Consider the following 24,445-nt stretch of genomic DNA (forward strand, 5'->3'; position numbering starts at 1 on the left):
GGCAGGACGCTCACCTCCACCGACTCTCACTCGTACTTGGGGCCAGTTCTGCCACCCAGCACTGCTGGCCCTCCCTCCAAGGGGGAACGGGCTCCTGGGCAGCACGAACCCCGGGTGGCGGGGACGGGGCCCAGCGCCAGGGCCTACGGCGGGCACCGAGCCGGGCGGCTCCCCGCAGGGAGCCAGCGGGCCAGCGCTCGCCTCCCCAGCCGCTCGCTCGCTCGCTCGCCCGCCCGGCCGGGGCACCCCGGCCTCCAAAAGCCTCCCTCGCCCTCGCCCCCGCCCTCGCCCCCGGCCCGCTCCCCCGCCCCCGGCACCCAGCGCCCGCTCCCGTCCCCGGGGCCGGGCCGCGGCGGGGAAGTCCCGCCCCGAGCGGGGCGGGAGCGGCGGGCTGCTAGCCAGCGGGCCCTGCTGCGGCCGGCGGGGTTGACGTGCTGCCGGTGGAGGGTCCTGCCCGCGGGGTGAGCGAGGGAGCGGGCGGGGTGAGCGGGGAGCGGGCGGGCGGGCGGCGGGTCGCGTTGGAGGCCCGGGGCGCGTCTCCTCAGCCCGCCGAGCCGCTCCGCGGCCCAGGCCCGTCCCGGGCTCACTCTTAATGCCCTCGGCCCGACAAGCGCCCGGGCCGGGAAACTTGGCCGGAGTTGAAGGGCGAGAGCTGCTTCCGTCCCTTCCGCTGCCGGCGCGGGAGGGCGGGAAGCGGCGGCGGCGGCGGGTAACGGCTGCGCGTCGCCGTCCTGCGGCGCTGTGGCCGCGCCGAGAGGCGGCGGCCTGAGGCGAGCGGGCCGGCCCTTCGTGGCGGGGAGCGCAGGTCTGGGTGCCGGGGCTTAGGGGGCCGCCGCTCCGGGCGGATAGGGGCGCTGAGGCGAGGGCAGCCCCGGCCGAGGGGGCCGCTGGCGTGTAGAAGCGGGAGCGGCGGCGGCGGCGGGAGGAGGAGGGAAGGAGGTAGACGGCGGCCGGGACAGCGGCGCCGGGGCAGGCAGGGCTCCTGCGGGGAGACCCGCGGCAGGTCAGGAGCTTGAGGTGACGAACCTCCTTTCTGGAAAAGCGTTTCACAGGATCGGATGGTACTTACAGGCAGAGTAACCCCCCAGCTCAGGCGGGCTTCACTGTGTGAGTGAAGCTACGCTGCTATTATTAGTGCTGGTATTTAATATTTGTACAGTCATAACAAGTTAAATATTGGAACTACGTCTTCTCCAGTACTCCTCTCCCGTCAGTCCCTGAGGGTGGCTCCGTGAAGGAACAAATGCCTCAATCCAAAACCGGGACCTTCACAGCCTGCCTTCACAGCTGCCTCTCCATCTGGAAGCACCCGCAGCCCTCTGCAAGATGCTTCCAGCGTTGCTTAAGCTTGACGAGGCTCAACAGCAAAGCCCCAGACTTGCCTGTGAGCCTTGTTGGGATCCATACACCATGGGTTTTCTCTGTGGCCTGAGGTGTGCTGCCCTTTACCAGACACAGTTGCGGCAGATGCCCTGCTCTCTCCTCCCCTTGGCACCAGTTTGGCGAGCTGTGGAGAGCAGTGCTGGTTCTGAGGGAGGGAGGTTCAGGTCCCCTCTGCCAAATGTGCTTCAGCGCTGTAGCCAAGCCGCTGACCAACAGTGGCCTTGGGCGTTTGGCAACCCCTCCTGCAGCAGGTCCTGTTACTGTGGTGAACTTGGTCCCAAGTTGAAGCATACAAGCCCTGTTGGTGAGGAACTCAGATGAGCAGTTTTTGGCCTAGCAAATACATGAATGTATATATGATCTCTGTGAAACTTGTAGGTATAATTATTTTTTTTAAGGTGCGTCTGTTGTTAAGGATGGTGTCTTTTGTATGCTAGAGGCTTGTGATAACTCCTGAATGAAACAAATTTTTAGCCGGAGGTCCCTTGCTTTTGGAAAATTGTGTTTTGCTTGTCTGGAATTCCCCTGTGCTTTATGCTGGATACATTATTCGACATCCTCTGTTGTAATATGTTCTGTAGTGTTTAAAGGTTGTTGCTTGCTTTCTGCTGGGGGCTGTGTTTCAGTGATGGGTGAAGCGATGCTTCTAATAGGTAGTTTTGTATCTTTTTGTCAGGTACTTTGGGATTGTTATATGAAAGACTACATAAGTGTCATTTATTATTATGAATGCCTCTCATGTTTTGGAATTTAACAGACATAATATTTGCTATCATGTCATCATCATCACGTTCATTTTTTAAGTTATAATCAAAGGTGACAACAATGACATTCAGATGCTTAATTACACTTTACATAGGTGACCAGTGCTAACTTACTAAATTAATGCGTGGTGGAGCAGGAACAAGTGTCAATGCTTCCCTCTGTGGTTAGGGAACCGTCAGCTTGCTCCTCATATGTAAAAATCAGTATATAGTGAAGCATATGGCACCATCAAATTTATTAAAGGACTATTTCTCTGAACATTCTGTGGATTTTATTTCTTATTTCACTTGATGTAGATCTAAAATATTTTTTCCATCTTTCAAAACTTGAAATACTGAACAAGGTTAATTTTTTTAGTAAGCTGAAACCAGGACTTCTTAAGGTTTCATGAAAACAGAGAAAGGAGACTTCTGATTGCATCAGACTGGCCACCTGTCTGGTAAGAGGAGGATTAGAAATCCATCTAGTTTGTGGAAACATAAGGTTCAAGTCCCTGGTTTGATTCAGAGCAGTTTTGAACTTAGATCTTTTGTATTTCTGGAGAATATACAAGTCATTGCATTACCAGCTCTATTGGAAGGGAAAGAAAGTGTCCCATCCCCCTAGTACTAGAAAAAATTTAATATTTTTCTCAGAACTGGTAGGGTAGGTTTTCTGCTTTAACATAACTTTCTGGTCACAATTTAAAAAGTTTCCTCACAATTTTCTAAGTAGTGGCCATGTCTTTGGTCTGATAGTAAATATGTATGTGGGTAATAATCCAAGAAAAGCATTTTGTGCTAGCAATGGCTGGGATGTGTTTCAGAAGTATTTAACTACTTGGATAAGAAGAAGAAACTAAGAAGAAAGGCCACCACGTCTCTTATATGACAGTTGTAAGTAAATCACCGTTTTTCAGTTGGATCTCGGAAGCGTGTAGGATCACTATTCTCAAAGATATTCTGAAACCTTAGTTTTGCGTGGAGCCAAAGCTACAGAGTTTTTCCTGAAGTTACTTCTGTGGAGGAGGGGGGACCAAAGAAGAACGGTATGTATGTTACCTGCTGAGGTGCTCTCTTTTTCTGCTGTTTCGGGATCTCACCTCTTACCTCAAAGTGTAAAAGGAGAATTGTTTTATCCTACAGTTGTCTTTGCCCTGTCTGGAGTCACTGTAGTGAGGACTAGTCACCAAACAAAATGAATTTAACTCTTTGTTTGCTGTGATTTGTGTACCTTCTGGCAGATGGGTCATTTTCAGATGGGTCTGGAAATGTTCAACTGGTCTTCCTGCTCAAACTCTTGTGAGATGTAAACTTTATTGCGGGACTAGGTTCTTTGTTACTCACTTCAGACTGGGTAGCAAGGATTTTTTAAAAAAACAGATAGTTAATAGTTTCCAGGACAAAGATACTGATTTTGTATCTTCTTTCAGAACTACTGTGATATCACATTCAGACAAGACAAAACAGTGGCAGGGTTCTGTGTCCAGTTCTTGTGAAGACTGAAGATTCGGCAATACCTGGAAAGAAAGCAGAAGGATATGCAGGAGACCTGACAGCCTTGTCAGCTTGTGTGTCTTGGTTGTTCCTGCTGCTTCACTTTTGTATCCGGCCAAGGGTAAGAACTTGGAACAACAGGAGTTGTACAAGCAAGAGGTCATTGACTTTGACCACTGACAAAGCATACAGGCTCTGTAAAGGCAGTCTCTATGTTAAAAGATAATGCTTAAGGTACACCCATCAGCTTTAGGCTTTGCCTTGGCTCACATTAACTTTTTTTGTGTGGGCTAGTTTCTTGTTACAGCAGAAGCAGACATTGAGAAAGGCATATGGCTTCCATTTTCTGACACAGCCATAGAGAACAGTCACAGTGGAAACTGTGAAGGCTTTTCTCAGGGTATTTTTTTTCCAGTGGGTTTTCAGATTGGTTGCAAGTTTTGGGATACAGTTTGCAGTAGTGGGGAACTGAATTTAGTTCTGTGCATCTAAGCCCATCTCTCACTAGTAAAGAAAGTGGTTTTCTGGAAGTCCCTGCTTATCCCAGTTGCTGCAGTCTGCGATCTTGAATGAGGCACTAAAGTCCATCTCCGCGCTGTTTTCCACTGTGCATGGCTTTACAGGTTTCAGTGGATCGGTGACTTGTATGTTCTGCTGCAAGCTGACCTTGGGGTTCATCTGAATTTTTCTAGCTAGTAATGTCCAGTCTTGATCAGGAGGTAGTAATGAACATCACACAAATCTTAAGCAATGGAAGAGTGTTGAGAAGGGTGATGTCTGTTCTTTGGTGTCTTAGACTGCCATCCCTTTTCTCTTTATTTCTGCATGTAAAGATCCATAGAGTGATTTGGTGTGGCTCTTGGTGATGGTGCTGCACAAGTGAGTGATAATGCTCCATCCAATATGCTTACTGAAATGTTTTAAGCTTAGGTGAAAATATTTCAGCATATATGACCTTAAGCAAAAAAAACCAATTTAAGTCAATGAGATAACAGTAAGAGTAGAGTTAGATGTATGCTTCTTTCAAATTTGAAATTTAGAGGGAATGAAGACTGGACATGCAGTCCTGAAAAGCACAGACTTTTTCCCTGTATCATCTTGTCCTAGCAAGAAAGAGAGTATGTGCTTGTAGCCCAGCACCCGTGAGAAGCAAATACGATTCTGTTTAGGCTTAAGAATACAAATGTATGCATCAACATGCAGGACTCAGCCCATATTTGCATATAGCATAATGTGACTTCAGTTCTGAATTTTTGGCCTAAACTCACTATATGTGCATGTAAAATATAATTAATTTAATGTTGGACCCTAGGGGAGAAATTTTATCTGACCTTTTATCAGGAGTAATTTTGGAAGATGCCCAAAATGTAAAATCCCCTGAAGTTCTTCTAAAGGAGATGTTGATGAACAAAACACTTAATGGGGATGTTGGTCTCAGATCTCTCTGAGGAAGAGAAACTTCAATGTGACTTTGCTTGGAGAAGCCTAGATTTTGAGAGTGTTATCTGCACAGAAATAAGGTATAATAAAAGTCTGACTATTCTGTTCACAACAGCTGAACTTCAACCAAATTAAAAAAAATGTGCAAAGTATTACATACTAAGTGGCTTAGACTCTGCCTCTGGGGCAAATGGTCATGTGCAGATCACATGTGCTTGCTTTGATCCCAAAGTTATGGCCATACTGTGAAATCAATATGAGAGGCTGCACTTTGTTCTGGTGTGGCTGTTCAACTGTAAGGAAGAAATCTGTTTTATTTATGTCTGGCTCAAAGCCTAGCTAGAGCAAGAATGTGACCCCCAAACCATGTGAAGCTAGAAGGTCTGTCTGCCACTAGTGAGTGAAGCAATGGAGGGAATATGCAGTGAGAATTTTCACTTACCCTTTCAGGTGAACATTTAAAAGCTTTGCTTCTCACTTGCCCAGTTCCTCTCCCCAGAGCATGCTTTTTGGAGGTTTTGAGGGTAGGGAATCAATATAATTGGCCTTTCACGTATGTGTGATAGCGTTTAGATTTCTCTTAAAATTTAAGTGACTTTGCTTTTAGGTCCTAGAACATTGCTAGTGCCACTCAAGCAACGTAACTACGGTGGTGTGTGTACATGCATGTTTTGCTGGGACTTCTCTTTATCATTGTAGGCTTATATAAGACTTGGCTAAAGCTCTCCTAGTTTTTTTCATAGCACATATTGTAACTTTATATAAAGTCTTACTTTCAGTATCCCTTCTCACTTCTACAGTGTAAAAGTTTTTTGGTTGTTCAAAGCATATATAGGAAATCTAGTGAAAAACAATATTTAGCATTTCTTTTAGCTTGGCTTCTTAAGGACATACATGTTTCTGAATGGTTTGGGGACCAGAGGTAGGTCGCTGAAGGCCACAGCATTAACCCCCTATTCTGAGTATCTCCAGAACAGTGTGCTTCAGGAAAAAATGTGCAAAGGTAGTGCTAGGTGATGCTTTTTAAATATTTCCCCCAAGACTTCTCTAGGTTTTGAATCTGTTGGCCAATTTCTACCCAGTTGAGAGATTACACGTATCTGAAGTGGTGAGGTTCTTACGTGCATGAAAATATATCTGCCCAAAGATGGGAAACTGCAGGTGCCCCATTAAGGGAAGAGCTGCAACATATGCTCATATGGGGTTAGACAGGAGTTCTTGCAGGAGAGAGGCACTGTAAGCATTCCCCTCCTCTCAGAGAAGAGCTTTAGTCAAGGCTTGAAAAATCTCCTGAGTGACATCGATCCGTAGGACGCAAGGACACCTTGCCTCAGTGTTGATGCTCATGGAAGTACTAGCATGCCCTTATCCCCTTAGTACACTTCTGCACTAGACAAGGGGCTGTATTGTGAAAAGCTGTCATGATACTTGTTTGGTTTTGGTTTTTTTAATTAACAGACTATGAAGGTAGTGGAAAAAAAAAAAAAAAACCCAAAACAAATGCCTCTGAATAGGTGAGATTATTTTCCTTGGCTCATTTTTCCTAGTTAGCTTGAAATTTAGCATATCATGATTATCTCATAGCTCCAGTTTGGGACAGGAAAAAGACCAATGTGACTTCTGACCAATGTCAATTCTGAAGACAAAGAGGAACAATTATGACTTCAGTGAGAATAATCTGTGTCACCTTCAGAGAAGCATATCTGCCATTTCTGCAGAAGAGACAGGAGTTTGCCCAGATACCTGCATTTTTCATAGTACCTTTAGCTCTTTTCCAAATTCTGTTTCTTGGGCAAAATAAACCAAAAGCAGTATGAGATGTGCTGTTAACTCACCTAACGCAGAGACAACTAGTGGTGCTGTGAGAGTCCCTGTGTAGGAGTATGGTGTCACAGGCTGTTGGACACCTTGGCAGACATTGACGCAGAGGGAACTGCTGGGCTAAATGACAGGTAAGCCTGTATCTGTCCTGGAGCAGGTGCAAGTTCAGTCCTGCTGCTCTCACCCAGCCAGCTGTGGTGAACTCTGCTCCACAGCCCTTGTAGCTGCACTTCCCTGATGCTGTGCATGAGCAAAAAAAGCCATGCTTATTGAAAGCAGTGTATGGGAGAGAGCTGGGTTTCAGGCATGTTTATTCTGTAATTAGTACTTGTGAATGAATTTTTGAAGATGGTGATGTAGATCTGGCACCCATATGTCAGAGAAGTTAGGAAACTTGCTTGTCTGATGGGGAAGAGGAAGAACCACGGTGGCAGTATTGAGTTCCTTCCACCCCCTAAACCTCTACAGAGTTGGCAGAAGCATGGGGGAAGAGAGAAAGAAGTTCTTTTTTTAAATTCTTCCTGACAGTCTACATGTGTTCTCCTACCCTCTGCCTCTCCTCTTCCTTTGTCTTGCTAACTTTTTCCCTCATTGAGAAATTTTTACATGTGGGAAATGGTGAGATAACACCACATAGATTAGCTAATGGTAATTTACTACAGATGTCACGCATTTCTAATTTGGGGCTTTTACATGCTCTGTAGAAGTTGCTCACAGTAGAATTGAATGCTCAAAACATTTCCTTCATCTGTAAGTATACAGCAAACCTGCACTATGTCACATTTCCTAGGACTGCATGGTTATAAAGGAAAGACCCACTTACAATGCTCTTGATGTAGCCAGGGCAGCCTTTGTTTCTAAATGGCAGCTGTGTTTAACTTTTTTTGAATATAATAAATACCTGTTGAGCCATTCTTTTTGCTTTTTTTGTAAATTTTGTGTCACAGCAATCTGGATTTAGTGTCACTGTAATCTCACGTTGTAATATAATGGCAATAAAATTATTCCCATACAAGTCTAGAGAGAATCTGTGCTAATACCATTAAAATGTGCTTACTGAATCAAAACAAATGCGGTGTTAGCATGTGGAAACTGTGTTTATGTGATAATAATGTTTCAGCAATACAAGATTACTGTAGGAAGCAACTAATGCGAACCTAGAGAGACTTCCCATTAGAAGACTATTAAAATGACACAATGACTGAAGCGCAAGTTTCAGATGGGAAAAGCAAAACCACAAATCTTGTCATCAGTATTCAGGCAAAACATCTATTGAACTCAGTGGACTTTTTACCAGAGTCAGGAATGCAGTACCATGACCTTTTTAGCAGCAAGTCTCTTTTGTCTTAACAGTACCTCTAGGAAAAATATTTACTTTGCCAGTATTTAGTAGCTGACTAATGGTGAGAATTGTATTTTATGCACCATACAATTGGTGGTTGTAAAGATTTGTCCAGAGTTTTACAGAAATGTTAAGGTATTGTTTCAAGGCTGTTCTGAAATAATACTAGTTCTGTTTATATCTTAAAGCAATTCTCATTTTCTTTTTATCTGAATGTGTAATTTTCAGGAAATACCATTTATTTCTCTTCTTATACAGCACCTGGAGCAGAGAAGCCATGGTCTATGCAGGAGCACCTTGGCAATACCACAGCATAAACTAGTCATTTCCAAACCCAAAATACCTCTTATTGCCAGATAAGAGCCTACCTATTTATCTTTTGTCATAGGAATTGACACCTTCCCCTCCCTTCAGACTGGGTTAAGATTCACACATCTTATGTAGGACCATCTAAAATATACTTGTCTTGTCCAAGATTGTTTCTTGGCTCCCTTTGTAGTCCATGGAAGGAGGCCAGTATTACAGAAAGTGACTTGTCCTGTCCTGTCACAAACATTCAAAATAGGCTGGATGAGTTGCCTATAGATATGTTTTTTCCATCTCCGCTATGAAAATGGTCTAGATGGTTATTCTGTAGAAGACATACATCATTTTAGATGGCTAAATGAGGTGATATGAATTCAGTCCTTGGTGTATGAAAGAAGAAACTTTCTCAGAGGAAAGTTCTACATAAAACAGGGCATGCAAGTCATTAGTAAAGCACACAGACATTGATTTGTGTAGTAACATATACGTGCTTAAATTAAGCAGTAGTCCTTATTCCATTTAAAAACTGTTTGCCCCTAAAATCTGTTTTAAAGACACTAATTAAATTCTGGTTCCATCAGGTGAATCTGACTAGGAATAATGTATTATTTTAGCATAATCGGAGCATGCTGCCTATGTGAATGACAGTAGGGAAGATATTGGGACAGTGGTTTTAAAAATAATTCCAGTCACAGGTTGTTGGCTGTCTTTAGTTTTCATAATTTTTTTATTAAAAGCAGTAGGTTTCTAAAACTGTGTTAGTAAGCAGGCACAGAGATTAATATTAATCATATTTTTCAGGCAGATAAAATTAGGCCTACTTTAAATGCTGTTTGTGTCAGTTTCTGTTTTTGTGATGCTTCTTATATTTATAAAAATCCTTGGCCTTAATCAAAAGGTTCAATAGTAGGCATTGGTTCTGTAAACTCTGTATGTGTGCTATAATCTTAAATCTAGAGTCTAAAAATCAACAGATTGATATCTGCTACAAGAGAAACCTGGCACTGGAACTGGTCATTTTAGATGTTTCCTGCTGTTATAAATCAGAAGACAGCAGCCTCAGGCTGTAAGAAGATCTCACACACACAACCATAGGTCTTCGCAGCGGGCAGGCCAGATTAATTAAGAGTAATCTAAATTAACTGTGTCATAAAGGAATTAGTGGGAACAAATGTTGAAAGTCAACTTTTTATCAAAGTAGTAATCTGAAAGTGAGCAAAAATTCACATTCAATTAGAGTGGCCTTTTTGAGTAACTGCACTATTAAATAGCTAAAAACTAAGTGGAAACTTGTTAAGGAAACAGACTGTAATCAATTTGTGTCAAGTTTTATCAAAAGAACTTCAATACTTGTATATTTAATTATATAACAAAATACTTATATAGGTTTGTTTTCCTAACTTAACAAATGGATTTGAAAATTGTCAGTGAACATGGGGAAAGAAAGTCTGTCTCCAATGCAGAGAGTAGTTATCACTCTTTATGCTGTCAGTGTTTTACTGAATACCTGAGTGTAGATATTGAACGTCAGAAAAAAAAAAGGGGGGGGGGGGGGGGGAGATAATGCAATTATCTTATAATTATGTTAGTCTCTTTGCTGTGCATATAAGAATGACTCAGATCATTGAACTTTCTCCAAAATAGTGGGTTGCTCTGTAGAGCACCAGCTTTTTTCAAGGATGGAATTAATGACTGGGTTGGACAACTTAATTGAATTGCAGCTAGCAGCAGTTTCTGACTAAGACAGGTATTTTGCTTTTAATTATTTGCTCAAGAATAATATTTTCTGAAATCATGCACTTCTTAATTTATTTGGCAAAAAATAAATCATTATATTAATCAGCCAGCAGTCTGTTCTATGAGAGTAATTATTCTTCTGCCTTCTCAAACAAGTCAACACCCTAGTCTAGAAATGAAATTCATAAAAGAACAGTTCTTCCTAAGTCTGCTTTTACACAAAGCAAGCAAACATAGTCAGTCCTTTCTCTTTCTTATGGATGGCCAAGTTTTCATATTAAAATAGCTGCCAGCTCTACAGACTTCACTAGGCAGGTGATATCTGCCTTTTGCAGGGGCGGGGTCACTTTCTTACATTGGTACTCTGGCAATGACTGCTTCTCGTGAGATGAAAGTATCCCCAAAGAGATCTCGACATTCTTGTGCCCTTTGATATGTAGAGTTCAGTGCCCTTCAGATTTCAGTTTTTCTGTCATCCTGGTAGATTAACTTTAGCAGTTAAAAGGAAAACGTCCTCCGAGGGCTTCACCAGTAACAAACCCATGTTTGTGATATTACTGACTAAAAGGGAGACAGAAATGGGAAAGACCTCTGTCTTTAATCAATAATGCATGCTCTAGTTAGTCCTGTCCTCTGGACATGATTAAACATGTATTTTGTTTCATAACTGATGATTTTAGTTGACTAGGGATTATAACTATATATCCTCAAGCCTTTGCAACTAGCATCAGGAAGATCTAACATGAACTGGGTAGTCAGCTATGTTTAACGTTAATATGGCACATAAACAAAAAAGACTACCCCCACTCCCAAAAGAAAAAAATACCCCAAAATCCCAATGGAGAGAGCTGCAGCTAATTCTAACCTGCAGTGAGTCAGGCCAAACTCACAGAGGGCAGATGCCTTTGACATGAACCAACTGCAGGCAGTAGCCTCAACCTGTATCTTTGTCACCACTCATTTGAAGTTTTGAGAAATAACATTGTTTGGTTCATGTTAAAGATGAAGAAAGAAGTCTCTCAGAGGCTGAGCTGTATAAAGTTAAGTGTTAGGTTAAGGCACGTTCTTAACTGGTAAAATATTTGGCAAATTAACCTGATGGGGAAAAGCACTTTGGCTTTTGCCTCGCTGTTTGGGGGCCACACTGTATCTTTAGCAACTGTTGTCAGCCTTGGAGGAGTTGTCCCGGGCTGTTCCAGACCTCCACAGGGCAGCTGGCAGGAGACCCTGAGACCCTGTTGAAGCCGAAGGAGCAGATGTTCACCCCCATCCCTGCATTCCTCCTACAGAGGGGCAGACAAGGTGCCCAAACACGGACAGCTTCCTCAGCACGCAAAGGGGGCAAGTGAGTCTTGGAGGACACAGATAACTAAGCTGAATGTACCAGTAAGGAATATTCAGCCTTGGTGCCAAGTATGTTCATCTGGTGGCTCAAGCTGACAAAATTTGACAGTTGCTGAAGAGCAGGGAATCCTAAATGAACATGAAGTGGTTGTTATTAAATAGGAAACATTTATCTTAATGTGATATTGACTATAGCACAATAAATGATCACAATTTCCTTGTACTGGAATGTGGTATTTTTACATTGTTAGAGTCCTGATACCAGTGCAGTTGGGTAAAATAAATGCTTTATTTTTCATGTTGGCAACTCTACTGGAAACAGCATTTGAAAACATTCTAGCAAACACACACAGCGTGTAGGTATGTGCGTGAGAGGGAGGAGGGGATTCAGAAATTGTGTAAGAAAAGTTTGCTCTTTCTGAAATGTCTTTGTTTCCTTTCTTCTTCCTTCCCAGATTCTTTTAGAATCTCATTATTTTTTCCCTTTTGTTGAAGAAAAATGCCTTTCTTGAGAGGCAAAGCGCAGACTGTCTTGGGCCCTGTGGAGCCAGACTGCCTTGGCTACACGTTGACTCATGAACACTTGACTATGAACTACAGTGGCTGTTATTGTCCACCTTCTCCAGGCCAAGAGCCTCTGTCTGACGCGCCCATTGAGATGAAGAACTTGTTTTGGATTAAGCAAAATCCCTACAGCCATAAAGAAAACCTTCTTTTGTATCAGGAAACAGATGCTGTGAAGGAGGAGCTGTTGCATTTTAAAGCAGCAGGTGGTGGGACGATTGTGGAAAACACAACCACAGGAATTGGTCGGGATATGAATACTTTGAAGAAACTTGCTGAAGAAACTGGAGTCCATATTATTGCTGGGGCTGGGTTTTATGTGGATTCCACTCATTCTTCTCAAACACAGGCCATGACAGTGGAGCAGGTGAGTCCTAACCATTGCTTCAGTGTCTCTCTTCTATGAATTATCCTTGGGTGAATCAAAGTTGGAGAGAAATTCCAGCAAAATAGATGGTATCTAGAAGTTCTCAACGTGAAAAAACTTGGGAACAGCATTAGTGTTTGTGTATTATAGCTGGACCAGCACTACTTGAGTGTACTGGGATTATCTGTCAGCATTTCCAATTAAGCTTCGTTTTTTCTCAGGGGTTTGTTGTAATGCAGCAGTAAAAGTAAAATAGAGTACATCATGTGTGGGCATCTGGTACAACACCTATTATCCTGTTCTTTTTACAATTTTTAAAGAAGGAGTATGTCCCTTCTACCTCTTTTGTCTCTTTTTCTGGCTAATTGCTTCCCAATGAGATCACCCAGAATTCCTGTAAAAAGCATAAAAAACTGCAATGACAGTTGTAAATCATTGCTCTGCTCAGGCTGCTGTATGTTATATCTCTCTTCTTTGTCCAGACTTTTCAGGGCAGAGTTTACATCAGATTATTTGTACAGTGCCTAAGACAGTGTGTTAATAATGACTGAGGTCCCCAGATATTCCTACAATAATAAATACTCATTCATCTTTTAATAAGAAAATGTGATGATAGGGAGAAGAGGGAAGGGAACTCTCCAAGGTAGGAGGCTGTGAATGTGGATGAACAGAGCTGAGAAAATTTTTTAAAAATCTGTCACAGTTTACAAATTAGTCAAATTAATTCTAAAAATCAATGGCCAAAACTTGAGCAGTGCTGCCAACCACACTGGACCCAAGCTGGCCCAAGCTGTACGGAACCACACTACTTTTCCTAAATATTTCTCCATCACTTCAAATTTGATACAAATAGATTTCTTGGGGCAAAGGTTTCCCTTCTGTATTTGGTGGACTGCTGGAGATGCACAGATGTCCAGTACTCAGCAGGTAATCAGTACTTAATCCAATCAAGAAGACAGTTACTTAGAAGGGGTTGCGCAGTGCCTGATCTGTGATAACTGGTGGTTCCTCATTTGCCAGTGAATTTGACACGATGATAAGTTTTCTGATTAGACAATGGCGATTTGAATATTTTGAGAGATGTTCTTCAGGAGAGGAGTGAATTCTGTATCTGGTTGTCTACAGAAATGGTTGGTAGACTGGTTATACATGAAGCAGAAGGTGTGTGATCACAGGATAAAGTGTTGGGCAGAAGCCTGTTCTAAATTGAATAGCTTGGACTGACTTTTGTGTGTTGAGTATTTACTAATATGTTGTATGATGCTGTTGAAGAGACAAGGTGTGGAGTAGACATAAGTTACAGATTTATTTGAAAATTGGTTTGGGGTTTTTCAGTTTCCTGGATTTGCTTGCAAACGTTCCTTCTTCCTTTGCTCACTTTATTCTTCCTTAAAATCATGATTTTCTTTAACATTTAGGGCCAAAGAGTTAGAAGGTCATCATCAGTGCCACTTTGTGCTCTCGATTCTGAATGTATGCTTTAAGATCTATGGCCTATTCTGGAAAAGAAAAACTTAAGCTTTTGTAACAAACTGCTTCTTTTAGGAGATTCGGATGTCTTTTTTGCCTATGAATATTTTAAAAGCAAGCTAATTTTGACCCAGTAAATTTGTCAGCTGAGCTTTGTTCTTGTGGTTCTGAAGTCAGCGAAGCTCCTGTTGTTTTGCGTTGGCATTCCCACAAGCAGGATTTGCCTTAAAATTGTCTCTTAAGGATCTTCGCCAGTTTCTACCTTCCATATCTGAATGACAAGGTTTCCTTATTCTCTGATCCCTTGTTTTGCAACAAATCACATTGAATTGTTTCTGGAGCCACTTCAGGAGTGTGAGGCACAGGTTTCATGATAAACTAACTTTTTTTTTTTTTTTTTAAATTAGTCTCAGCCTAAATCAGTGTTCAGGTTATATGTAGACCAGCTATCTTGGCAAATCTGGACAACTGTGTGAGTGGATACTGTTAAATTGATTTGCTTCTGTGTTTATTTTGGTCTCAGTGAATGGCTAGCATAACATTAGTTGACAGAAACCAGATTTTAACTGCAGTGTTTTCACACACCCAACTATTAAGTTCAGAAATATCTTGGGAGTATAACTAGCACAGTGTCCATAGGCCAAATTTGATACTATTTAACACAAATAGTATTAATAACCCCAAATCTCATTTTCCTGTTCTCTAGCTTACAGGCGTTATTGTTGATGAGATACTCAATGGAGCAGATGGGACTAACATCAAGTGTGGTGTGGTGGGAGAAATAGGTTGCTCCTGGCCTTTGACTCAGAGTGAACACAGAGTGCTTCAGGCAACAGCGCAGGCTCAGTCACAGCTTGGGTGCCCCGTTATCATCCATCCTGGCAGGAACAGCGGTGCACCTTTCCAGATTATCCGCATTCTGCAGGAAGCTGGGGCCGATGTTTCAAAAACAGTCATGTCTCACCTCGACAGGTAAGCAGACTATTCTCCTGTCCTTCTGGCAGTGTTGCCACAACTCACTGGGGTTTTGGGGAACTACGCTGCAAAGAGCTAGGCTTCTGTTGTGCACTGGGATCACATGAAGAATTATCTTTAAGTTTACTGACTTAAAAATAACTGCTTATATAGAGCTTGATCAGCTTCCAGCACTTCAGTCAGGATCAGCTTTTAGATTCACATTGATAAAAAGATTTTGGGATTTTAAATGCTCTCTTTGAAGGCCTGGGAGTGAGATTAGGAATAACTGTCCACATATTTTAAAAATGGGAATTCCATTAATTTGTATCCCTGCACAAATCCCTGTATTTACAAAGCATTGGACATTGAGCAGCTCTCACCAAATTGGGTGGGAAGTTGCTGGGTTTCCAGCGTTTTTGAAAACTGGGCCACTCTTAAGGGCATTACCAAAATCTCACAGAAGCTAATGGAGAACTTGATTTGGCTGGATTCTGGATCAAAGCAGAAGGCAGATCTTTAACATTCTGCTACCAGACAGAAGAAATATTGCTTAAAAAGAAAACAGTTGCATTTTGTATAGTTCTTAGCATAGACCAGTGAGCTAAGTTTTAGTCTCCTTGAGAGCAAAAACCAGGAGCATGACATCAGACATGGAGATGAATTGGGATGATTTTTTCTCTCTCCAGTATAGAAACACAGCCTCTATTACCAAATCAGTTTTGTGTGACCTTGTGTTGCTGATGGTAAGCTGGAAAATGTCTAAGCATTGATTAGTTTGGCCAGTTGCTGAATAATGGAGACTGTTTATGGTCATATGATTCTCAGCAATTGGATTGTTTGCCCTCAGTGTGAGTGTAAAGCATGCAAGAGCACTGTGCTCCAAATTTCTAATGGTTATAGGCTCTTCAGAGCTTGCAAATGGAGCTACAGGTGTTTTCTATTCCCACAGAGCTCAATGTTTTACTTGGGGATCTTTAGGAGCATAAAATTCAGTGCCATGAAATTTTATTTACATTTGATTATATATAAATGATACGGGCTTTCTTTATGTGTTTACCTGTATTCCATTGTACCTATAGCTATATTTTTCTCTCCTTTTTAAAGAAAAACTGATTACTTAAATCTTTTTATGAAAGAGGACTGAGCAAGCTGCAGGTGTCAGTACTTATATAGCCATTTTGATACAACATAAACATCCAGTTATGTTTTTTTGCCTTTATACACTGTTGTAAATCACTGAATTCAGTGATTGCTGGAAAATAAGCAATATAAGTAGGAAAACAGTCAAGACAGAGGTGCAGTTTCACTGACTGCCGCTGATGCACAATATGACATTTCCTTATACTCCTTCTATCATTACTTTCACACATTCAGGTTGGCACTTGCTATAACGTAGACTCTAAACTACTGTGAAGTTTGGCTTTGCAATGTGCATTTAACATTTTAAGTCTCCTCCAGTGAAAAAAATCCATGTGGGAACATCCCAGTACCTTAAATGTGAGATAAATTTGTACATAGCTCCATATTTCATATCTGCTTTTGACATAGACAGAATGATAGTTTTCAGGTGGATTTACAGTCCAATGATAAAACTAAAATCCTGGCTACCATGTTTTACAATTTAGCACCTTAGAACAAAAGGTAGCAAGTGTCCATAGTGAAACTATAGTGTAGATAAAGGCTGGGAAGCAAAAGCTATCCAGTCTTGGCTTTGGCCATTTATTAGGGATTAAGGTTATAAAGGTATCTTGGTAGAGATCAACATTGATTCACTTGGGTAGCTTTTGTTAGAAGACTCATAGCAACCGTTACGAATGCCTGCTTGGTAATGGTTTGGTGGGTGTCCCTGCCGTAATTTATGGATGAGGTCCAAACTACAGGATGCTTCTCTGTGTCCCATCTCCTTTTCCATGCACCTAGGGCTGCTCAGGGACACGTGTTGCCCAGACACCTAATTCCAGCATAGAGATTAGCAATTTGACCTGAGAACTGCTGCTGCTGCTACATCCCTGTGGTTTACAAGGAGACCCAACAGCTGATGAAATTAAGCTCTCCTGCTCTTCGTTGGGACAGAGCACTGAAAAGCACAAAACTAACAGTAGTTTTAAAAAGAAATTGTTCTGGCTGTAATTTTGAAATATATCGCTGGGTGGTTTTTGCCGCCTGCACAGGATTGAATACTCTTGGCTACCATATCCCTGTGAACTGAGCAGGGCTGGATCTAAAATAACCCGTTCTCTTGCTCTGCACTTTGAAAACTCATTTGGTGATAAATGTTCAATCTCTGTAAACTGTAACATTTATTTAAAAATAGCACTTTTTATTAATTACAGTTGGCAAGTCTTAGACTCCTGCTGATGGCAGGCTTGTTTGAACAAGGGTTTTCTCTCTCTCAACCCATCTGTTCCTCCTACTTGGTCCTGTTGTTAAGTCATAATATTGAAATCGTGACATCAGTGTCGCAGAGGCTTATAAGAAATTAAATTATGCAGGTGATAAACTCAAAATAAACTTCATTGTAACCAAAACTGTTTAACAGGTGATAAACTAAGAATGACGTTTGTTCTAATCAAAATCATTTAGCGCTCTGATAAATGTTAGCAAACTACAGGTTCAAGGTGTTGAATGGAGCTAATAATACACAACCGACTTAAAAATTCTTAAGCTTTAGAAATGAGGATCCAAAATGTGCAATCACTCACCTAAAAGATGAGGGCTCTCAACCTGCAGGAGTTACCTTGGGCAGCGTCCCGACCCACGGGGCAAGCCCCCGACTGCAGACCCACTGCTCTGAGGAGCACTGGCTCCATTTGCCCTTCAGCGGGCCTCCATTTATACCCCAGTTGAATCTGAGCTGTGGTCATACATGGTTAATGGTCAGGAAGTTTCTTTTGACCGAAGTGTTCCGTGGGCTGAGGGCCTTGCCTTTGGACGGAAGAGTGTACGTGACAGTCGTTACTGGGGAGAGCTGCGGTTCAACGGTCGGGAGGTTTCGAGGGGTTTCGGTCTTTACCAGGGTGGGTGCGCCTGCCACAATCAGTCATTTGCATAGCAATGGACTGTGATGTAATTGGATAGGGTGAAATTACTTTGTGACATCAATATCTGCAATAATAAAAAAATTAAACTACTGCCCTTTTGGTTAACTGTGCTGTTCTTGTGGAAACTTATTTTTTTCCTTAGATGAAAAAAATTGTGTTGTGGTTATAAAGATAAAATGTATCATTTGAGTGGTTTTGTTTTCCTTTGGATAGCTTATACTCTTGGTAAATACATTTCAAAGAAACAAAAATATTCCAGAGAGTGCTTGTTTCAGTTGCCATTCTTTCCAAATGAGTGATGGGTTTTAGTTCCTTCACTTTTCAAATCTGCTGCAAAGCCCATGTCCCAGGTACTCACAGTGCCATTATATATTTTGGTGAGAGCGTTTCCTTAAGGCGTTCTGGCCAGATCCCAGTGCAAACAATGATATATTGCTGTTCTAATGACAATCTAGAAACAGCACTGTACAGAATAGAAACTAAAGACAAAGTTGTGTATTACCAGTGTGTGATGGATGAAACAAGCCCTGGATGTAGCTGTCTCTTGTAACTCTGTTGGGAAAGTAAATCCGTCTTGTGTAAGTAATCCATTGTCTGTTTTTTTAAATGTCACTATGAATTAACCTGCTCCTTAAATGTCCTTCCTTGTTAGGTTGTCTGTTGAGAGGGTTAGTGATATCAAAAGTAAGTAACTCTCCTGTTTCCATTTAAAGATTATCATAAATGTTTTCATTATTTAATGGGGGAAGAGTTGGTTTTGTTTTGGTTTTTTTAATGCATGAAGTCCCAGATGAATGTGAGAAGGACAGTGCTCTGTATCAGCTTAAGTTGCATGTGTCAAACAGGACTCCTGTTTTTCAAAAGGATGAATTAAATCTTAGATTATTGGTTTTGTTCCTTGCAAGTAGGAAATCACAAAATACCTATCCTTGCATCATGAGGGTTTTTTTCTTCCTATTACAATGCTGACTTTGTGTTATATATGTTCTGTAGGACTATATTTGATACAAAGGAACTTCTGGAATTTGCTAAACTTGGATGCTATTTAGAGTATGACCTATTTGGTACAGAATTTCTTCATTACCAGTTCCATCCTGATATTGACATGCCGAGCGACAGTGAAAGAGTTGCAAGGTATCTGCTTCCATGCAGTTTAAGCTGTATCATTGCCATTGACATATGAATATTATTGGTACTTGTTTTAAGGCCATCACAGAGTGATTCTGCTCGCTGTTCAAAATTGTCTTCTTTCATACTAAAATAATGACTTTTGTTTTTCCTGCTGCCATCACACCTTTAGAGCAGCATTTATAATTTCTTCTATCTGCAAAGGAAGATGTAGACTTTTAGTATTACAGAAAGTTGCTTGAGAAGAAGATCAAGAACTTTTTTAACTTCATTCTCTATCCTAATTCCAAGCTGATCTGGTTGAATTTTATCATTTACTGCATTTATATAGATTGTAAGAAAGGAAAGGCTGGAGATCGTGGATTTATGTTAGGGTTTGGCTTTTGTTTGAAACATAGTATTGGAAACCTAGTGCTGCTACTAAGCATCATCTGAGCCTGTTACATTGCCTCACAAATGTGCTAACCGAGCAAAACTCACTGCTTGTCTTGGGTGGATTTGATCCTGTGCTTCTGTCCTGAAAACCAGAATTTTTACTTTCAAGCACTTTATCACCTCTCTTCCCCCTCTCCTTTTGCCCTTTGTCTCTTTTGAAGGATGAGATTTTCTGTCTCCTCAGAACTCCCATGCTCCTTACACTCACAATGAAAATATTGGGCCCACTGGTAGGATACCTCTTCCCTGCTTCTCGTCAGCACATGCAGTCTCAGCTCAGCTGCACAGCTAATCTATTGGGCTGTGCTAACACAAGGTTTTGCAAGGAGATGCATTTCTTCCAGAAACTGTCTGAGACAGGTAGGATCAGCTGGGAATGGGCATCTTACTCCTTCCACTCTGTCCGGAGGTGTGATCCTCCTGTGCTGTTTGTCCACAGTGTCCATGTGCAGCGAAGTGGCAGGTTTCTGAGGGGTGTGCCTTTTTTCCTTCCAGAGTCACAAACAGTTGTTTAATTCTCCTTCATGAGAAAGATTTTACGATGCCTGACCACTAATGAAGTAACTTTCTAGCTTTCGCTTACATTTCAGACATAGCTTCCCTCCCCCTCATTGTCAGATTAACCTCAACACTAATCTTCCCTGTTTTCAGACTCTTCTCTTCTTAAGAAGGTGCCGTGGTTACTATTCCACTTACTACCAAGTCTTTGCTGCTGCTTTTCACACTAGAAATCATTTCTCTGTCTTGAGGGCTCTCAGTCTTGCACTCAGTATTTTAAACTGTTGCAATGAACCCACAGCTTTCACATTCAGAATAGGTAAAGTTGCTCCCCTCCTGTGTGCCTCCTCCCCTCTCCTGTGCCATGGGAGGTCAGCGTGTACAGAAGCACTGTGAGGAATATGTGTAGAAGAATGGACTATGCCTTGGTTAACAAGTGCTTGTTCAACCGTGGCAAAGTTTTCATTCTATCCATGACACTTGCTCAGTCACCAACGTCTTAAACTCTCTGGCATTTGAGTATTTCTTGCAGCAGGCTGTTTATAGGAAGAAAATACAAAAAATTTGTCTTCTCATTGTATGGTGTGAATATGTGCATTTGAGTTAGAAGTGCCATTAAATGGAAAAAACTGAATTTTTTCAGGGACAGTTTTTCTTTGAGTCAGAAGCAAGTACTAACTAGACTTACAGGAATGAGCAAAAACCAGCAATGAATATGGAATATAAAGGACCATATGCCTCTCCAGCCAATGAAATTAGTCCAAATATGAAAGGAGATGATTCTAAGAAGATGTTTGGTCAGCAAAGAACTTAGTCCCTCCAGTGTCATTGCTCTTACTCTCCAGTTGGCTTGTGGTCTCTTTGTATTTCAGGCTGCAGAAGATACTTGTGATGTTGTAATACTACAGTATACGTAGTGTTGTGCACTATGTGGCACTTTTTACGGTGTTTTTTTGAAAGATGCTAATATTTTACAAGGATCTGTCTTTCTTGCCTTCTTCCTGCTGCCTATATTGATTTGATCCTGCTACATGTATCTCCTCATAACTAACTGTAATAAAAAGTGACAGTAAGGGCTTTCAGATACAGTGCAGTTACTTACTTATAAAACTAGTATTTGCTTTCTTGCTGATCAACACACAGTCAGGAAGGTAAGATTTAGAATTTCACAGTGCTGGCAAATGATGGAATTGGGTGCCTTCAGGAGGAATGAGCGCTTTCCGGGTCTGGTCTATCCGTCTCTGCCACTTTAATGCTGCAGTCTACTGCCAAACTAAACGGAAGCTTAGTGGGAAACTTAACAGTCATGCAATACAGGAGTTCAGACATCCACCGAATAAATTCTAAAAAATGAGCTGAGCAAAGGATTAAGGTTACCAGAGTGAAATGTGGAACAGAAGGACTTGTAGCAGACTTGCTACAAGGGAGTGACCAGAAAGATCACTTCTTTTTCCAAGCTGACTTCTTGTCATTTTGCCAAGTGTCTTTAGCTGGGCCGCCACAGTAACTCCTCTTATTTCCTGGCATATGCTAGCACTGTGCAATGCCTGTCGTATTTATCTTCTTCTTTAATGAACATCTTTGAAATGTGTTTGGATGATAACTGTCTATATGGAATATGATGCTGACAACTTCAGATTTATAGTACCCTGGTGTGCTAAATGGGAATTAACTAAAGATGTGGAAGTATTTGTGTAATTGAGCCAGGCTTCTTAAATGACCTGTCACACACAGGGTCTGGTCATTAACAAATGTAATGGGACTAGCTTTGTGACAGCAGCAAGAACTAACCTGCTGAAAAGGTGTTTATGTAGGAAATTACTACTTACTCATATCTATAAAACCTGCGTCCCATGCTTGGTGATGCTGAAGCTCTTGAATTCCTCTGTGGGCTTAATGGGACTGGGAATGCAAAGTCATGAGCCAACTGGAGTTTTCCTTCTCCACTTTTAGATGTGTAGTGGTATGTTTTCAGAGGTGGGGTTTTTTTCATTCAATAAATTATGTGTTTTAAGTTCAATTAAGTATAAGGAATATGTCTTCTGAGGACCTAAAAATAAGTATTTTCAGTTATAATGCAGTCCAGCAGTACAGTAATGTGAAAAACGTAAATCCTGCCCAGTTCTGTGCTGCTGCAGAGTGAGAACCTTTCACTGACGGATGTGCTTTTTACTTTTGCAGGATTCGTATGCTGATCGATGAAGGCTATGAAGACAGAATTCTGATTGCTCATGATGTGCACACTAAGAATAGGTTGATGAAATATGGAGGTCATGGATATTCACATATCCTTAAAAATATAGTTCCTAAAATGCTAATTAGAGGCATATCCCAAGATAAAATTGATAAAATACTCCTAGCAAATCCAAAGCGGTGGTTGACTTTTAAGTAGGAATGCTGAGTAAATATTCCTATTTTATAGGGAAGCTTGATAAAATTCAGATTTGTTTCAGAAGAGCACTCATTTTAAAACTTGGTTCTTTTCAGAGAAACTGGAAGATATTAATTAGATGCGAACAAACTGGTTATGACTTTTCTTTTTAATTAGAATGACAAAATTATGTATTCTCTCTGCATTTTCTCCTTTCTAATAGTCTTTTCATGAATGATTAACTGGGTATGAGCCTACCTGCAAGGTCTTTTCAACTGAAATTTTAAATTTTTTTCTAGAGAGTGTTCTAATACTATTATTAGATGTTACCCAAAAATATTTTTGAAGATGCATCGTCTGGACATTGAAGGAAATTATGGTTTTCAGTTAAATTCCCCTTCTCCAGGGGGTGATTTTAATCCTTGTAATATTGACAATCTTCTAATTATCCTTAGATTCTTTAAATAATGCTTGATAAAAGACTGGGGTTTTTAAATAGCTTCCATAGACAACAGAAGGCAAAGGGAATCTCAGATAATTCTGAAAAGATATTGTTTCTTTCTAGTTTAACAATTCACCTATTTTTAACTGAAAGTGTAAAAAAATACGTGGAAAAATACATTTTTGAATAAAGCGGTTTGATGACCTTTTGAACTGTGTGCAGTATTATTACGTATGTCTTTTTTTAATCGCTTTGATTTTTTATCCTAAACTTTTGGAATCTCACAGCGATCATGCGAAACTTCATGCCGACCAGCTTCTTTTTGTAAGGATGCAACACCAAAAGTCAAAATAAATTACATAATACGGTTTTAATGAGTTGTAATAGTTATAACAAAGGTTGTGATATAAGTTTTTACAAATCAGTATATCAAGATATGATGAAAAAGGAAGAAATGTTTGCCTTATATGTGTTTTTCACATAAAGTGTGTTCTTTGCTCTTGTCTAACCAGGGCAGGTGATTTATCCAAAAAATGGTCTTATCCAGTAGCAGTGGTAGCCCAATTTCAAAAGCTTCTTCAAATTTGACTATATACGTCTTGTAGTGTTGAGCTTTTCCAATAAATACCTTAGTAAATATGCATTGCTAGTTGTAAATGATCTCTAGCTTGGTACGTTACTGTCTGATACTACATAGAAGATCTCTACACTGCTGTTGTGAGTGCGCTAGCCAATAAAAGCAACAGTGGAACAAACAGACATGAAATCAGTTACACATCTGTTATTAAAATACATTACCGTGTAGAAAAAAACCAGGAGTAATCACTACAATGTACGGATATAGGTTGGCACTTTGTCATAAAGTAAAAGCGTTAACCATTCTGGTGAGATAATACACAAGCAGCTGGCAGCACAATGTCCCTTTATAAATCCTAGATGAGTTAGACTGGCGATCCTCTCAGTCAGCCTAGACTAACTTGGCATTTATTTCGAATTGGACAACTCAGAAACAGAAAGAGTAACGTGTTCTGTTTAAGAAAAGCTTCACTCATTCAAACGAGATTTTGAGAGAGATTCATAAAATCTTCATCAGACTTTTGCTGGGCAGCCAGCACTGAAGAGCTCTTATGTCACAGTGGCAGACACTTTTGACATTTTAGTGCAGATAAATCTGAGTTTGTACCCTTAGTACATTAGACAAGGTTGCTTGTGGCAAAGTACATGAAATAGAAATGCTAGGGGTAGCCTCTATTACTCTTCAACAGTTTATAGAAACCTTACCTTGATTTTGCCAAAATGTTTAATAACATAACCAACTGTGCTAAGGAGCTAGTTAATTATCTTGCTAAAATTTAGGCTTAGAATGAAATCTGCAAGTTTTAACCTGAGAGAAATAGACAGCCTCCCCTCCCAAAACCAAAACAAATAATAAATCCATTCTCTGAATAAAAATATTCTGTGGACATTACTGGTATGACTGATTTTAAAGCATTTTTATAACTATGTAACTCATAGTACCTGTGTTTAGTTTAATTCTCCAAGCCATTAATCCTTTATAT

At 41.0% G+C, this 24,445-nt stretch overlaps 1 protein-coding gene across 3 annotated transcripts; it reads left to right on the forward strand.

Moving 5' to 3' along the window:
• Positions 1 to 368: 368 nt before the first annotated feature.
• Positions 369 to 24,420, forward strand: PTER (phosphotriesterase related). Of its 3 annotated transcripts, none has more exons than XM_049798593.1 (6): positions 369 to 461; positions 1,198 to 3,744; positions 12,069 to 12,544; positions 14,721 to 14,986; positions 19,006 to 19,146; positions 22,255 to 24,420. In XM_049798593.1, exons 3-6 carry the CDS (start codon positions 12,113 to 12,115, stop codon positions 22,463 to 22,465), a joined length of 1,050 nt encoding a protein of 349 aa, XP_049654550.1. In that variant the 5' UTR covers positions 369 to 461; positions 1,198 to 3,744; positions 12,069 to 12,112; the 3' UTR covers positions 22,466 to 24,420. The 3 variants fall into 3 exon arrangements, with proteins under 3 accessions (XP_049654550.1, XP_049654551.1, XP_049654552.1); XM_049798595.1 differs by having other exon boundaries at positions 413 to 461; positions 3,560 to 3,744; XM_049798594.1 differs by lacking the exon at positions 1,198 to 3,744 and having other exon boundaries at positions 380 to 461.
• The last annotated feature ends 25 nt before the right edge of the window (positions 24,421 to 24,445 follow it).

This window comes from Accipiter gentilis, chromosome 4 (genome assembly GCF_929443795.1).
Source record: "Accipiter gentilis chromosome 4, bAccGen1.1, whole genome shotgun sequence".
Lineage (NCBI taxonomy): Eukaryota > Metazoa > Chordata > Aves > Accipitriformes > Accipitridae > Astur > Astur gentilis.